This window comes from Sinocyclocheilus grahami, unplaced genomic scaffold (assembly GCF_001515645.1).
Source record: "Sinocyclocheilus grahami isolate Dianchi unplaced genomic scaffold, SAMN03320097.WGS_v1.1 scaffold343.1, whole genome shotgun sequence".
NCBI classification, from domain to species: domain Eukaryota; kingdom Metazoa; phylum Chordata; class Actinopteri; order Cypriniformes; family Cyprinidae; genus Sinocyclocheilus; species Sinocyclocheilus grahami.
The window spans coordinates 191,219-207,807 of NW_015505522.1; the positions used below are offsets into that span (position 1 = coordinate 191,219).

The 16,589-nt window shown below is 40.1% G+C and overlaps 1 protein-coding gene across 6 annotated transcripts in view; it reads left to right on the forward strand.

Annotated features, from left to right (window-relative positions):
- The window catches only part of LOC107603247 (long-chain-fatty-acid--CoA ligase 6-like), a 24,021-nt gene that overhangs the window by 3,796 nt on the left and 3,636 nt on the right, over positions 1–16,589 (forward strand). For 2 of the 6 annotated variants that reach the window (XM_016296002.1, XM_016295996.1), the window contains exons 2-13: positions 5,185–5,405; positions 8,167–8,281; positions 8,738–8,802; positions 9,633–9,734; positions 9,818–9,917; positions 10,461–10,639; positions 11,323–11,355; positions 12,401–12,452; positions 13,295–13,368; positions 13,458–13,535; positions 15,341–15,475; positions 16,162–16,296. In XM_016296002.1, the coding sequence (XP_016151488.1) occupies positions 5,211–5,405; positions 8,167–8,281; positions 8,738–8,802; positions 9,633–9,734; positions 9,818–9,917; positions 10,461–10,639; positions 11,323–11,355; positions 12,401–12,452; positions 13,295–13,368; positions 13,458–13,535; positions 15,341–15,475; positions 16,162–16,296 (1,263 nt within the window). In that variant the 5' untranslated portion in view covers positions 5,185–5,210. The other 4 variants (XM_016295997.1, XM_016296001.1, XM_016296000.1 and 1 more) reach the window with 4 other exon arrangements.

A 16,589-nucleotide genomic window follows, 5' to 3' on the forward strand; every position in this document is an offset into this window, starting at 1 on the left:
TGTGTGTGTGTGTGTGTGTGTGTGTGTGTGTGTGTGTGGTCACTAAAATAACCTCATTTTGATTATTTCTGGCTATTTGCAGACTGTATAAAGTGGCGACCTGTTTCTAACCCATAAAATGACTTTTGTTGATATAAATTAGTGCATTTAGGTGGATTGAGTAATTATTATTATTTCTGTCAGCGTACAGTAATATCTTGTTAGTTAACTAGTAGTGAGCAATATGTTTTTACAGCATTTGTTCATAATATTTATTAATGTTAAATAAGAAAATGTAATTGTGAATTGTTTGTTCATGCTGTAGTTCACATTAAAAAGGTAACATATGAAATTTTATTTTAATAATGTATTAGTAAATGTTGCAATTAACATTAACTGAGATTCATAAATGCTGTAGAAGTATTGTAAATAATTAAACCTTATCGTAAAGTGTTACCTAATTATTAATTGCACAGTTACACTGTGTTCAGTGCAGATCGTGTTCATCCTCACACTAAAAAGAACGGGGACATCTGAATGAACTGCTTGTTATTTAACATCACTGAACCTCCTAAATATGTTAATTTATACCAAAAAAGGTAGAAATATATCTTTATGGAAACATCTGCAAGTCACTTTTTACAAAAAGTAACACTAAATGAACTGCATTTATTCAAGAAAAAAATATTATTTGCCATCACTGATTACCAACTGGGTTAAATCAGATAGAGTTAGTAGTTTAGGGCAACAGTGCAGGAGACGTGACCTACATGAGAGGAAATATCTTCAGGAAGTCAGCACATGTGAGGAGGGAAAGGTGGACAGACTCTGAACAGCCAATGGAAAGCAAGGGTTACTCCCGTCCATCTGTTTTCTGGACTAATAGGCCGTAATCTCCAGTGACAGCGCAAGCTAATTGCTAGTGATGCCTTTGTGGGGAAGGGGCAGGGGAGGCGGAGCCTTACTCTCCAGACCCCGCCCTCAAGATGGACAGCAGCCAATCATCACTGCTCACAAGCTGTATGAGGCTCTGGATGTCCGTTTGCAGAACATACATGCAGAAGCTCGTCTAATGACTATAGCACCAAACCCACAAATGCAGTTTTATCAAGCAGAGGAGTCAGCAGAATCACAGCAGAGGACACTGATCTGAGCACTTGACATGACGCCATCAATCTGAGTATTAATATTCAGCTCAGCCTGGTTGCTCCAGATGATTGTGGATTCATTATCCAGTGTCAAGCATTTGATAGCAGTTTTCTCTCAGTGTAATAGCTTTGGTAATGTGTCTCTCTCAGGCCAGACACGATACTTTAGACCAACTTAAGAAACACTCTCATACTCTTGTTACAGCTGATAATCCTTTGATAATCGACAGCGTATGAATGAACGCTTGTGCATTAGGAGAGCGTCTGGAAAATGATGCATAAACTCGCATCAGATCACGTCCGTGGAGAGATATGCGTGATGATCCAGAGATAGCCTCTGTAGGCTGTTTGTGAATAAGAATTACCGTATTACAGTGGTTGGTTTCTTATGTGCAGTTATTTATGAGTGCATTTAAATTCAATCACCGTCATGCAGTCTGGATAGAAAGGAAGCTATGAGTAAATAGACTTTAAAAGGCTCCACAAACAATCAATACTTACTTACTATAGAAACATCAGCAGTTTTGCTTCCAGAAACAACCAGAAGAGCCGTGTGTATTATTGATAAAGCATAATTACTGGTAACGCTTTAGATTAGGGACCAATTCTCACTATTCTATAGTTGCTTGTTAGCTATTACTAGCATATTAGATGTTTATTAGTACTTATAAAGCAGATATTAATGCATGGCCATATTCTAAGATCCCTTAACCCAACCCAACACCTAAACATAAGCACTACAACAGCTACCTTACTTACTATCAGTGAGCAGCGGTGAGGAGTTTAATGAGAGAAAGAGTGAATGTGTTCCCTCGTCTGAAGTGTTACTGCATCAGTCTCTTTCTCCTCTGAAGCGTATGAGCATCACTTATGATGGAGACGGTCTCCTGAGATTCCTTGACAAATGAGAAATGAATTCTATGATGATGAATGAGGCAAGACAAATGATAAATATGCTTTAAGAAGTAAAATAGTTGTGTCATTACAGATGGGTTATTTTATCCAGTATTTGTATGAACTGAGCAAAAGTGCAGAAATGCGCTGAACTGTACTGAACGTGCACTTAGTGTAAATATTCTTAAAAACTGTACTTGCACATGATAGAAAATTCAATGAAATCAAAGGCCATTTAAGTGAACAAAAAACACTAAAACTAAACACTAAAGTACACTTTTAAAATGTGCACTTTTTAATCATGTACAATTAAAAGTTTTACTTTAAATTACATTTCAGATCATTATGTTTCAATAATCTTTTGCTGTGCTTTGAAGTACACTTATTTTGACATGTTGACTAAAGCACATGTAAAGTACTTGATTATAACTTCAGTGTGTTATTTGATATTAAAATTAAAAAAATGTTTTATTGCAGCTTCATCATTACAAATGTGCCAATATATTTAAATGCATGACAAACAAGCTTCAGCAGGAATGACATTAAAGTATATTTTAGATGATCATAAATTCTTGAGTTGTAAGCAGGATGAGTGGCGGCTCGTCAGGCTGTGGCAGTGAGGAGCTGCACTGTGTTTTAGAGCTCAGCTTGTTGCTTCATTCACTGATTTAAAGAATCTAGATTTACATTTACATTTAGTCATTTTGCAGACGCTTTTATCCAAAGCGACTTACAATTGGGGGATACATAAAGCGATTCTTCTTAAAGAGGCAAATAGACACAAGAAGTGGTTGTAATACCAAGTTTTAGGCATTGTTCAAATAAGTACAAGCTAGAAACGGAAGGAATAAATAAAGAGAAAGACAAAGGTATTTTTTTTTAAATTAGGATGAAGTCAAGTAGAGTCGAAAGAGATGAGTTCTCAGCTGTCGCTTGAAAATTGACAGGTTGAGCTGTAGGTGATGTTCTTTCATCCATGCCGAGATGTCTGCCAGGCAGCCTGAGATGCGGGCAGCTACCGTCGGATCATCTGGTTGAAATGAAAGATAGAGCTGTGTGTCATCAGCATAGCAATGGTAGGAGAAGCCATGTGCCTGTATGTTGGGACCCAGTGATGTAGTGTATATGGAGAAGAGGAGCGGTCCAAGAACTGATCCCTGAGGATCCCCAGTGACCAGTTGATGTGCTTTTGATACCTCCCCTCCCCAGGCCACCCTGAAAGACCTACCAGTGAGACAGGATTCAAACCAGATACTTTAAATAATTTCATTCACTCCTTTTGTCAAAGAAAATATCTCAGCTGATGTTTGAAATCCTGCAGTAAAAGCAGATGCAGATCTCTGAATAAGCGTTGATGTGATTTCTGTGAGAGTGATTGATCAAATCAAACAGAGCTGAGCTGATAGAGTCGACTTTAGAGTGGACTGGTGTGTGAGAGAGAGTCTGACTCCGCTGCTCCTCCACGCTGGTGAGTTACTCTGATTATTATACCGACTTCACACACTTACAGCAGGGTTTATGTGGTATCTATACTGCACAATCAGAGATTGTGGACTCGCGGGTCACAGATGACAGCTAGAAATCGAATGCATATTGACGAATGTTAGACGTTTTTAGAAGTGTTTACCAATCAAGTCCAGAGATGAAGCACAGAATCACTGGAGCTCAGACTGAGTTTATCAGTGTTCAGCTGCACATGCGTCTTCACCACACACACACACACACACACACACACACACACACTCATGGGAAGACTGCTCAGGATCAGCAGACACACAGATCAGATCTTCTGTAGGCACAGCTGCTGTGATTGGGTTTGAGTGTTTTTTTCATGGTTTTGCATGAGTTCATCATCTTGAGATTGAAATGATTTCACCGGCTGCCAGTGAAGCGTCTGCAGATTAAACTCTGGATCGATGCCATATAAAGACGAGATACGGTCAGCTTCAGCATGTCCTCATCGGACTCCCCTGTTGAAAAACCAGCATATTCTGGTTAGGTATGTTGTCAAGCATGGCAGCTGGTTTGAGCTGGTTTAAGCTGGTCCTAAGAAACTAGCTCCTGCTCATGACCAACTAAGGATCAGCTCAAACCAGCTGCCATGCTTGACAACATACCTAACCAGAATATGCTGGTTTTTCATCAGGGACTTGGAGAAAAGCTGCCGGATTCCAGCATGTGTGCAGTTCTTCTTCATACTTCATTTTAATGCTAAATCACACTGTAAGAATAATTGCTTACCCTTTCCAAATGACAGAACTTTCAAAACAACAACAAAGCTCATTATTGTGGGTTAGATCAGCCCAGCTAACAGAAATATGTTCCAGGTGTTGCTAACATAGAAGTTATGAAAACATTATTTCTGAATGTTTTTTTAATGTCCAAAAATCTACAGTTTTTTTAATGAATTAGTAGCATTTCTTTTTGATATATGAACATTAGATGTATATTCCAGTTTATTATTTTGAAAATGTTATGAGAAAATGTTATATTTCAATGTTTTCTCAACGTTTAAAACATCCATTTATGAAATGTAAACATTATTTCTGAATGTTAAAAATATCCTTTTTTTAAACTTAAGAAAGTTTCTTCTTGGTTAAGCAAGCATTAGAGGAATGTTTCATTTGATCATTTTGAAAATGTTATAAGAATGTTACGTTTCAATGTGATTTATTGTAAGAATGTTTCAACATCATGAGAATGTAAATCAAATATTATAAGAATGTTTCCTAAACATTATTTTAATAAAGCCTTGTCCTAACGTTTATATAAACTTTTAAAAAGTTAGTGACAGTTATGGGAGCGTTTGCTGTCAGCTGGGAGGGAGAAGCAGCTCTTTACAGTCAGAACTGTGTGCAGTGAAGAGGACCTTAGTGAGCACAGGGTGTGGGTGTCAGTCGTGTCCACAGTCCTTCGGTGTGTGTGTGTGTGTGTGTGTGTGTGTGTGTGTGTGTGTGTGTGTGTGTGTGTGTTCAGGGGTGTCTGGGTCAGACTGCAGACTGTATGTTCATGTTTAATCCGTCAAAAGAAGCGAGCGCTGCTGTCTGTTTGTGTTGATGTCCAGACAAACTGTGACTTTGTGCTTTCTGATTTATCCTTACACATGATCATGCATGTTGAATCTGGTCTGATGTGTGTGTGTGTGTTTGTGTGTGTGTGTCAGAGCTCAGCTCCACGCTTGTGGAGAAGATGCAGTCTCGGGATCTGCTGCTGGGTCTTCAGCTGCCTGAGCTGGATGATCTGGGTCAGTTCCTCCGCTCTCTGCCCACCTCGGCTCTGCTGGGTCTGGGTGCTCTGACCGCTGTGCTGGCCTACTGGATCTCCACTCGGCCACGGCCCATCACGCCGCCCTGCGACCTCCGGCTGCAGTCACAGGAAGTGCAGGTAAACCTCGGATCAGGTGATCAGAGCTGACCAATCAAACGTGTGACGAGAATCATGCTGCTGCTCAAACAGACGTCATCTTAAAACCCTCTGGATCTCACGCAGGGCCCAAAGATGATTTTATATTATTAAAAATAAGACAAAGCAAGGTTTAAAATAAATGAAAGCAGCTAAAAATCAAGATGTAAGCTGAAATCATATATCTTTTTGAATTTCGTTCCCTCAACCAGTTCTGTTTTTGATGAGGAACCAGATGCTCGTGGACAGCCTGCATATTCTGGACTTTTAAACATGTGGTTCTAGACCTGGAAAAGATTTATATAAATGTAAATGGCTCATTGTGAAAAAAAACTGAATTATTATCATTAACTAAAACTAAAATAGTCAAATTTGTTTACTTTTAAATACAATTATTGTTAACCGAAAAAACAGAAACCAACAAACAAACAAAAAACACTCATTTTATTTCAGCTAGCTTCCAAGGAAACATTTATCTTGTTCATCATTTTCATTTAGTTTAACTAAAAAATAATTAACAGGAAGCTATGAGTAATAAAACTAGAAGTCATGTTAATTTAATGGTAATAAAAAATATAAACCATGTAGAACATTCAGTTACTGGGGTTATGAAATTGAATTATTTTAAATGATTTCTAACTACGCTTTGTCATTTTTGACAGTAAAAAGCCTGAGAAGCTCTGATCTACATGGCTGAGCATTAGTTATGAATCATCATGAGGTGTTCATCACATGAGTTCCTCCCTCACTAGTGTGCACAACAGACTCACACAGAGAGAGGCTTCATTCATGCAGCTCCAACATTATGCTTTTATCACTTCAACAATAAATCATCAAACTAAACGCGAGTGCATGTTCAGACTGGTTCTGTGTCCTGTGATGATCTCCTTTTGAGTCCTGTGTGTTCAAATCCGGCTCAGATCTGAGGTTTTGCATAAGCCAAGCATTCTCAGGTGTGTGAGTGAGTGAGTGAGTGAGTGAGTGTGTGAGTGAGTGAGTGTGTGTGTGTGTGTGTGTGTGTGTGTGTGTGTGTGTGTTCAGGGGTGTCTGGGTCAGACTGCAGACTGTATGTTCATGTTTAATCCGTCAAAAGAAGCGAGCGCTGCTGTCTGTTTGTGTTGATGTCCAGACAAACTGTGACTTTGTGCTTTCTGATTTATCCTTACACATGATCATGCATGTTGAATCTGGTCTGATGTGTGTGTGTGTGTTTGTGTGTGTGTGTCAGAGCTCAGCTCCACGCTTGTGGAGAAGATGCAGTCTCGGGATCTGCTGCTGGGTCTTCAGCTGCCTGAGCTGGATGATCTGGGTCAGTTCCTCCGCTCTCTGCCCACCTCGGCTCTGCTGGGTCTGGGTGCTCTGACCGCTGTGCTGGCCTACTGGATCTCCACTCGGCCACGGCCCATCACGCCGCCCTGCGACCTCCGGCTGCAGTCACAGGAAGTGCAGGTAAACCTCGGATCAGGTGATCAGAGCCGACCAATCAAACGTGTGACGAGAATCATGCTGCTGCTCAAACAGACGTCATCTTAAAACCCTCTGGATCTCACGCAGGGCCCAAAGATGATTTTATATTATTAAAAATAAGACAAAGCAAGGTTTAAAATAAATGAAAGCAGCTAAAAATCAAGATGTAAGCTGAAATCATATATCTTTTTGAATTTCGTTCCCTCAACAAGTTCTGTTTTTGATGAGGAACCAGATGCTCGTGGACAGCCTGCATATTCTGGACTTTTAAACATGTGGTTCTAGACCTGGAAAAGATTTATATAAATGTAAATGGCTCATTGTGAAAAAAAACTGAATTATTATAATTAACTAAAACTAAAATAGTCAAATTTGTTTACTTTTAAATACAATTATTGTTAACCGAAAAAACAGAAACCAACAAACAAACAAAAAACACTCATTTTATTTCAGCTAGCTTCCAAGGAAACATTTATCTTGTTCATCATTTTCATTTAGTTTAACTAAAAAATAATTAACAGGAAGCTATGAGTAATAAAACTAGAAGTCATGTTAATTTAATGGTAATAAAAAATATAAACCATGTAGAACATTCAGTTACTGGGGTTATGAAATTGAATTATTTTAAATGATTTCTAACTACGCTTTGTCATTTTTGACAGTAAAAAGCCTGAGAAGCTCTGATCTACATGGCTGAGCATTAGTTATGAATCATCATGAGGTGTTCATCACATGAGTTCCTCCCTCACTAGTGTGCACAACAGACTCACACAGAGAGAGGCTTCATTCATGCAGCTCCAACATTATGCTTTTATCACTTCAACAATAAATCATCAAACTAAACGCGAGTGCATGTTCAGACTGGTTCTGTGTCCTGTGATGATCTCCTTTTGAGTCCTGTGTGTTCAAATCCGGCTCAGATCTGAGGTTTTGCATAAGCCAAGCATTCTCAGCAGCTGGCCAACTGTAGCGTCCTACAACAACAACATCATATATGCATACTGTATATATTCTCATACTCTCTCTTCGAATGTGGTTCAGGAGGTGACAGTGGTAATATTTCCTTCACTATGAGCCTGTGGAAAGCTCTGCGCATGCAAACAACAGTGTTATGATCACAGATGAAAGCACTGAAGCGAGCACGTTCTCGTTGCACACAATCCAGCAGAATGCAAATATGAATGCAAACACGAATGCAAACAAGTACTAGACGACCAATTCAACAATGCACCTTTCATACGCTTATTGCCTGGGATTTACAGAAGATGTTTTCCAGATGGAGGACGGCGCTCGAAGGTCCATGATGGGCGACAGCTCCACGCTGCTCTCGTATTATCATGAGGACGCCAAGACCATGTACGAGGTGTTCCAGCGCGGCCTGCACATCACCGGTGAGCGGCACAACCCATCAGAGTCATGCAAATCACCTGATGAACAAAGAGCAGTGCATTATGGGTAACAGCTGAGCACAGCCCAGGCCTCAGTGTCGCAGCAGCAGCTGAATATCATCTGTTCCTGGTTATATTGTCTTATTGGACACACATGAGCTGAGTTATACTCAGAGGGGTGTTTGGTATAAATAAATATAGTTATTAATAATGCTCTAAAATTTCAATTTCACTTACAATATAAAAAGCAGTTGTTGTTCTTGTAACAATATTTCTTGATCATGTAAAAGCAGCCTTGGTGAGCAGGAGAGACAGTTAATGGTAATCGTTGCAGTCCTTTGGCTGGAGATTTCTCTGAGATCCTCTTGCTCTCGAAGCACTGAGAGAAGAGAACAGAGGCTGTATGAGATGAAGAGGATGAGTGTGAAAGACCTGACTTCTCTCTGGTGTTTTGAGCAGGTGACGGGCCGTTTTTAGGCTCCAGACTCCCCAATCAGCCCTACACCTGGCTGTCCTACAGAGAGGTGCGTATAAGACCCGTTCACACCTGACATCACTGTGTGTTCACACGCAGACACATCCCCGTTCACACCTGCTGCTTCTCTTCTGTCCTGATCTCTCTCTGTGGACGGGTGTACAGATCTTTACATTTAATGTTGTGAAATAAGCTCGTGCAGTTTACTCGCGTGAAAGGAGACAGCAGAAAACAATACAGAGAGCAGCAGCTTCTGTTTCTGTGGGTTTGTGTTAGAATCAGGACTTTTTACATTTCATTTGCCTTCAAAGCAAACTGCTCTTTTAATCTCTTTGCTCTTTCAAATAAATAATATAGATTTGTTTGTCTTGTTTCCAGCCCAGATATCTAACCAATTCTTAAATCAAGAAGGATTTTCTAGACAAGTAAAAATTATTGTCTTTCTTGAAACAAGCAAAATAATCTTTTTTTTTTAGTTTGAAATAAGAGTAGCACATTATTTTGCTTGTTCTAAGCAAAAACTCACTTAATTTTGACTTGTTTTTTTTTAAAACAAGACAATAATTGAAACTTGTCTAGAAAATCCTTCTTGAGTTAAGAATTGTTAGATATCCGGGCTGGAAACAAGACAAAAAATCTAAGTAAGAAAAGCATTTTTTGCAGTGTATAACTGCATACATCATTAACCAATGTATTTCAAGGGAGAAACAAACGTTAAAAACATACATCTTAACATTAGGTTAAATCGACTGTTGTTTTTATATAGAATTGTTCTAAAGTCTATTCAGAATTGAATGCAAGTACATCAGAAGTAACTGTAAATAAACGTCAGTAATTGTTCATAACTCACAGTGATGATTATTGTGTTTGTGTCCGCAGGTGTTGAGCCGCGCCGAGCTCCTGGGCTCCGGTCTGCTGTCTCAGGGATGTCAGCCCAGTCCAGATCAGTTCATCGGGGTGTTTGCACAGAACCGGCCTGAGGTAAAGCACCAGACACCCAAACACGAGTCTGCCAGAAGCCATGAACAGAAGCTGATGATCTGCTCCGTGTCATGCGTTCGCAGTGGATCATCTCTGAGCTGGCGTGCTACACGTACTCGATGGTGGTGGTGCCGCTGTACGACACGCTCGGACCCGACGCCATCCGCTACATCATCAACAGAGGTGATCCCAAACACTAGAAGAACCACAACCTTCCAGTGATCAAGCCTTACAGTTATTTTCAGCTGCTTACACACTTTCCAACTTTGCCTCTTGTTTTCAAAACTTCACACACAAATCCAAGAACTGCACACAAAATGCAAAATACCTCACATCTCTTGCAAAATGAAGCGCTGCATTGAAAATATCACAAACACGTCTCAAAACCTAACATTTGCAAACACCTCTGACATAATATTAAATCCTGTTATATTTGTGTGTGTTACACAGAGAACTGTGTGTTGCGTTTTGCAAAAAGTGTTTTATGAAATTGAAAACGGAGTCAAAGGCTGAGATTAGTGTAAGGTTTCGCAGATTTGGTGTGTGCTTCTGGTGTTTGAGTGTCAGCTTTCAGAAACTGTGTGACAAGTAAAGATTAATCTTTTTCCCCTATTAAGAACCTTTAGCGGTTCCGTGGACGTTGAAGGTTCTTCGTGGAATCATACAGATGCTAAAAAGGGTTTATTTATTTGTATGTATTCGCTCTGTGAACACTGTGTTTTTCAGCGGAGATCTCCACAGTGATCTGTGATAAAGCGGAGAAAGCCGCGGTGCTCCTGGAGAACGTTCAGAGAGGAGAGACGCCGGGCCTGAAGACCATCGTCCTCATGGATGTGTTTGACGCTCCGCTGCTGGAGGAGGCTCAGAAGAGCGGCGTGCTCGTGCGGTCGCTCCGAGATGTGGAGGTGAGACGGATCGCCACACAGCACACAAGACGCCTTAAAGTCATTTAAAATGAGACAAAACTAGGTTTAAAATATGCTAAAACATGTCAAAATCTAAATGTAAGCTGAAATCATATTTCTTATTTTAATTTGTTCCCCTAACCACTACTGTTTTTATTTACAGTTTTTCTCGATTGCTAACACAATTCATGAAGCAATTCAGCTATATTGGGTGATATAGGTGACAATAAGCAAAAAGTCACTTAATTTTGACTTGTTTTTTCTGAAAACAAGACAATAATTTTTACTTGTCTAGAAAATCCTTCTAGATTTTTTTTGATATTTTGACTGAAAACAAGACAATAATTTTTACTTGTCTAGAAAATCCTTCTAGATTTTTTTTGATATTTTGACTGAAAACAAGACAATAATTTTTACTTGTCTAGAAAATCCTTCTAGATTTTTTTTGATATTTTGACTGAAAACAAGACAAAAAATCTAAGTAAAAAAAGCATTTTTCGCAGTGTGTCGTTGTTTGGAGAACTGTATGAATGGTTTGGAAAATTGGGCCAAATTAATCAGTCATAGTGTGTTAGCAATCGAGAAAAACTGTAAGAACTGAGGCCTCGTTTGTAAAATGAGAGTGTATGATGACTCCAGTGGGTCTACAGTAAGTCTTGACTGACGTCTCGATGTTGTTTTAGGCTCTGGGTCGAGAGAACTACAGGAAACCTGTGGTAAGTGTGCAAGCAAGGGTTCACTAGCGCTGTCGATCACAAACACAGACGCTGCTCAGAGCAGACTTATGCTGAGAAATTCATTCTTTGGAAAATTTCTTCAACAAACATCCTATAAAAAGTGGTAACCTGCCATTTCTACCTGACTTAACCCATAAAAGTAGTTTTGTTGGTGTAAGTTAATGCATTTCAGTCGAGTCAGTGAAGTTAAATAATGATTTTGACTTGAATAAAACCAGTTCATTTACATGTTACATTTTGTCAGTGTAGTTTGTAAGAACTGTAGCATTATGAAAGCATAAGTTTTCACTGTCACTGTTATTTGTCACAAATGTTGTGTCATGTGATTCACTCACTGCGCAGGATTGGTCAGGTGATTAGTCAGGGGACACCTGGTGCCCAGTGATCAGACTGTAGTTTTCCTCTGATTAAATGTTCCCCGAGCTGCTAGTCTGTCTGTGAAGAACTTCAGGACTTTTCCCAAGCTGAGACTGTTTAACCCTGTGCAGTTGACTCAGACTGATTCTGTCGTTTGATCTTGATGATGTGTGTTCATGTGTTCATGTGGTCATGTGTTCATGTGTTCATGTGTTTATATGGTCATGTGTTCATGTGTTCATGTGTTCGTGTGTTCGTGTGTTCGTGTGTTCGTGTGTTGATCAGACTGTAGTTTTCCTCTGATTAAATGTTCCCCGAGCTGCTAGTCTGTCTGTGAAGAACTTCAGGACTTTTCCCAAGCTGAGACTGTTTAACCCTGTGCAGTTGACTCAGACTGATTCTGTCGTTTGATCTTGATGATGTGTGTTCATGTGTTCATGTGTTCATGTGTTTATATGGTCATGTGTTCATGTGTTTGTGTGTTCATGTGTTCGTGTGTTCGTGTGTTTGTGTGTTCATGTGGTCGTGTGTTCGTGTGTTCGTGTGTTTGTGTGTTCGTGTGGTCGTGTGTTCGTGTGTTCGTGTGGTCGTGTGTTCGTGTGTTCATGTGTTCATGTGTTCATGTGTTCATGTGGTCATGTGTTCATGTGTTCATGTGTTCCTTTAGCCACCTGGACCAGACGACCTGTCCATCGTGTGCTTCACCAGCGGAACCACAGGCGAGTCGACACAGAGCTTCTCGTCTGAGCTGTCTTTTGTTTATCTCAAGAACTCAGAGTATTTTTCAGAAGAACTGAAGGGAGTGAACGAGGAAGAATTACTGATCTCTCACTTCTGTCTGAGTGCAGTTCCACGCTTTTAAAACAAAACATGCAGTGTTGAAGATGTCGAAGCTCCATGAAATACATGTTTGAAACTATATTTAGTTTCAACCTTTATACTGTATGCCAAAATACATTTCAGAATGTATTTCAGGGGTAAGAAAATGCATTTCCAATCTTGATTACAGTAAGTTCTAAACTTGGGGAAAAGAGACAGCTTCATATAAAAATATAATATTTTTATGTACTTTTATATTCATTTTAATATTTTTTATATATGCATATATATATATATACATATATTGTAATATTAAATTTTTTGAAGCATGTTCTTGCTGATATTAATTGAAAAGTGGTCACTCATGTTGTAGACAACAAATTAAGGTGACATGAAATATATTGAGGGCAAATATATATATTTTAAAATATATATTTTAAAAAAATTACCAAAACGTGGCCAAAATCTATATTGTTAGAAAATATGTTTACGTAAATATATTTTGGCCATTTTTTGTATGTTTTGAAATATATATTTTTGCCGTAAGGGCTGTTATATCTGTAATGCCATAGAGCAAGATTTTACAGCCAAGTGGCTTTAATCTATTCGAGAGTCACTTGATTAGTTCAGCTCTTGTTCAGTAAAATCAGCAAACAGCAGCTGATGTGAAGCAGACGTCACCTCCTCATCAGTGAGCTGATCTGATCTAGCTCACAGTAACGTGTGTGTGTTTGTCCTTCAGGAAACCCGAAGGGAGTGATGCTGACCCACGGGAACATCATCGCAGACTTCGGCGGCTTCTTGAAAGTGACCGATGTGAGTGGTTTGTGTTCGAATCCCCTCTGCATTGAGCTGACTGGCACTTATCTAACTAACCGCTGCGCTTTCTATTTGTGCCTCTGCAGAAGGTGATCTTTCCAAACCAAGACGATGTTCTCATTTCCTTCCTGCCTCTTGCTCACATGTTCGAGAGGCTGATTGAGGTGAGACACATGTGAGAAAACGTCTGCCTGTGTTTGCCGTGACATATTCTGATGCAGTAGCTCAGCTTGGCTCATTTAGAGCTCACACACACACACACACACACACACACACACACACGCACACACTCACACCCTCCAGCACAAACTCCAGCTCTGCTCAGGTTACAGTTTGGCTCTGTGTCAGCAGTGCACACTAACAAGGGCATGAAACCACACCTACACAAACACAGAAACTCACGCTTCCTCTTTCTCAGACGCTGCAGTCCTTATATGACCCACTGATCTCTGTCTCTTAAAGGAGCCGCCAGTTTGTTTCCTTAATGCACTTTAAACAGCTGGACTGATCTGAGAGAACATGAAATTATGAAACACATGTATTACGGACGGTCAGATACTGGATCCTTGTAGTGCTTTATACAGCACAGACTGTTTCATATATATATATATATATATGTATATGTTCCTAGAACGCATTTTTGTCAGCTGGGTTCACAGTAATAAACAGGAAAATATTTATATTTTAATATTAAATTAATATTACTATTTATGTTACTCTTGCACAATTCATCCATTATAAGACTTTTTGTTTTATTTCTTCTACATAAGGCAATAGAGTCTTTATGTCAGATCAGTTTAGTTGGAGTTTGTCAGTGCAGTCAAATATTTCGCAGTATTTCTGATCGCTCAGTCTGCTGTTCCTGATCTCTAGGCAGTGGTCATCTGCCACGGCGGGAGGATTGGCTTTTTCCAAGGTGATATCCGTCTGCTTTCGGACGACATGAAGGCTCTCCGGCCCACCATATTTCCAGTGGTGCCGCGGCTCCTGAACCGCATGTATGACAAGGTGAGACGCTGACCGCTTTCTGTCTGTCTGCATATGAAAGTCCTGCACAAACTGACTGATCCTGAACATATTCTTGAAGAGTAAAGCACACAGACACCAGCAGTGTAACAAGGGCTAAAATAAGTTTTGTTGGAATAAACTGAAGTATTTAGGTGTTAAATCATATTTTTAAATCATATTTTTGACTTAAATTAACTCGTTAATTTAGATGTTTTAGGTTGCACAGCAGATGTGCAGCACTCTGACCTTCATCGTGTGTTTTCAGGTGTTTGATCAGCGACTCATGGTTTATTGCTCAATTCAGACAATATTTGCTGTTTATAAAATAGTGTATATCGAATTATAAATATATTCATATTTTGAGTTTCTTGACATTGTGTGTGTGTCTGTCTACAGGCCTTTCAGGCATGTATATGGTTTATGAGGACACAAATGTGTATAATAACATGAGTATTGCAACACGAACGTGGTTTATGAGGTTTACACTTCCTGTGATCCTGTGAACCAAATGGCTTGAAAGCAAACTAAACAGTGTGTTTTTGAGAATGTAGAAATAATGCCTGTAGTTTTGTGTGAGGGGTAAGTTTAGGGTTAGGGGATCGAAAATACAGTCTGGACAGTAGAAAAACCAGTACACCGATGGAATGAACCCATAAAACACTGAGCACATGCGTGTCGTCGCTCAGATCTTCAGTCAGGCCAACACCTCTCTGAAGCGCTGGCTGCTGAACTTCGCTGCGAAGAGGAAAGGGCTGGAGGTGAAGCGCGGCGTGATCCGCTGCGACAGCGTCTGGGTTTATGTTACTCTTGCACAATTCATCCATTATAAGACTTTTTGTTTTATTTCTTCTACATAAGGCAATAGAGTCTTTATGTCAGATCAGTTTAGTTGGAGTTTGTCAGTGCAGTCAAATATTTCGCAGTATTTCTGATCGCTCAGTCTGCTGTTCCTGATCTCTAGGCGGTGGTCATCTGCCACGGCGGGAGGATTGGCTTTTTCCAAGGTGATATCCGTCTGCTTTCGGACGACATGAAGGCTCTCCGGCCCACCATATTTCCAGTGGTGCCGCGGCTCCTGAACCGCATGTATGACAAGGTGAGACGCTGACCGCTTTCTGTCTGTCTGCATATGAAAGTCCTGCACAAACTGACTGATCCTGAACATATTCCTGAAGAGTAATGCACACAGACACCAGCAGTGTAACAAGGGCTAAAATAAGTTTTGTTGGAATAAACTGAAGTATTTAGGTGTTAAATCATATTTTTAAATCATATTTTTGACTTAAATTAACTCGTTAATTTAGATGTTTTAGGTTGCACAGCAGATGTGCAGCACTCTGACCTTCATCGTGTGTTTTCAGGTGTTTGATCAGCGACTCATGGTTTATTGCTCAATTCAGACAATATTTGCTGTTTATAAAATAGTGTATATCGAATTATAAATATATTCATATTTTGAGTTTCTTGACATTGTGTGTGTGTCTGTCTACAGGCCTTTCAGGCATGTATATGGTTTATGAGGACACAAATGTGTATAATAACATGAGTATTGCAACACGAACGTGGTTTATGAGGTTTACACTTCCTGTGATCCTGTGAGCCAAATGGCTTGAAAGCAAACTAAACAGTGTGTTTTTGAGAATGTAGAAATAATGCCTGTAGTTTTGTGTGAGGGGTAAGTTTAGGGTTAGGGGATCGAAAATACAGTCTGGACAGTAGAAAAACCATTACACCGATGGAATGAACCCATAAAACACTGAGCACATGCGTGTCGTCGCTCAGATCTTCAGTCAGGCCAACACCTCTCTGAAGCGCTGGCTGCTGAACTTCGCTGCGAAGAGGAAAGGGCTGGAGGTGAAGCGCGGCGTGATCCGCTGCGACAGCGTCTGGGACAAGATCTTCTTCCACAAGATCCAGGTGCGTGATGAGCAGCGCTGGTCTCTGATCGCTCATCTGATTTCTGACCACTCGTCTTATTTCTGACCGCTCGTCTGATCTCTGACCGCTCGTCTGATGTCTGATCGCTCATCTGATTTCTGACCGCTCGTCTTATTTCTGATCGCTCGTCTGATGTCTGACCGCTCGTCTGATCTCTGACCACTCGTCTGATGTCTGATCGCTCATCTGATTTCTGACCGCTCGTCTTATTTCTGATCGCTCGTCTGATGTCTGACCGCTCGTCTGATCTCTGACCGCTCGTCTGATATCTG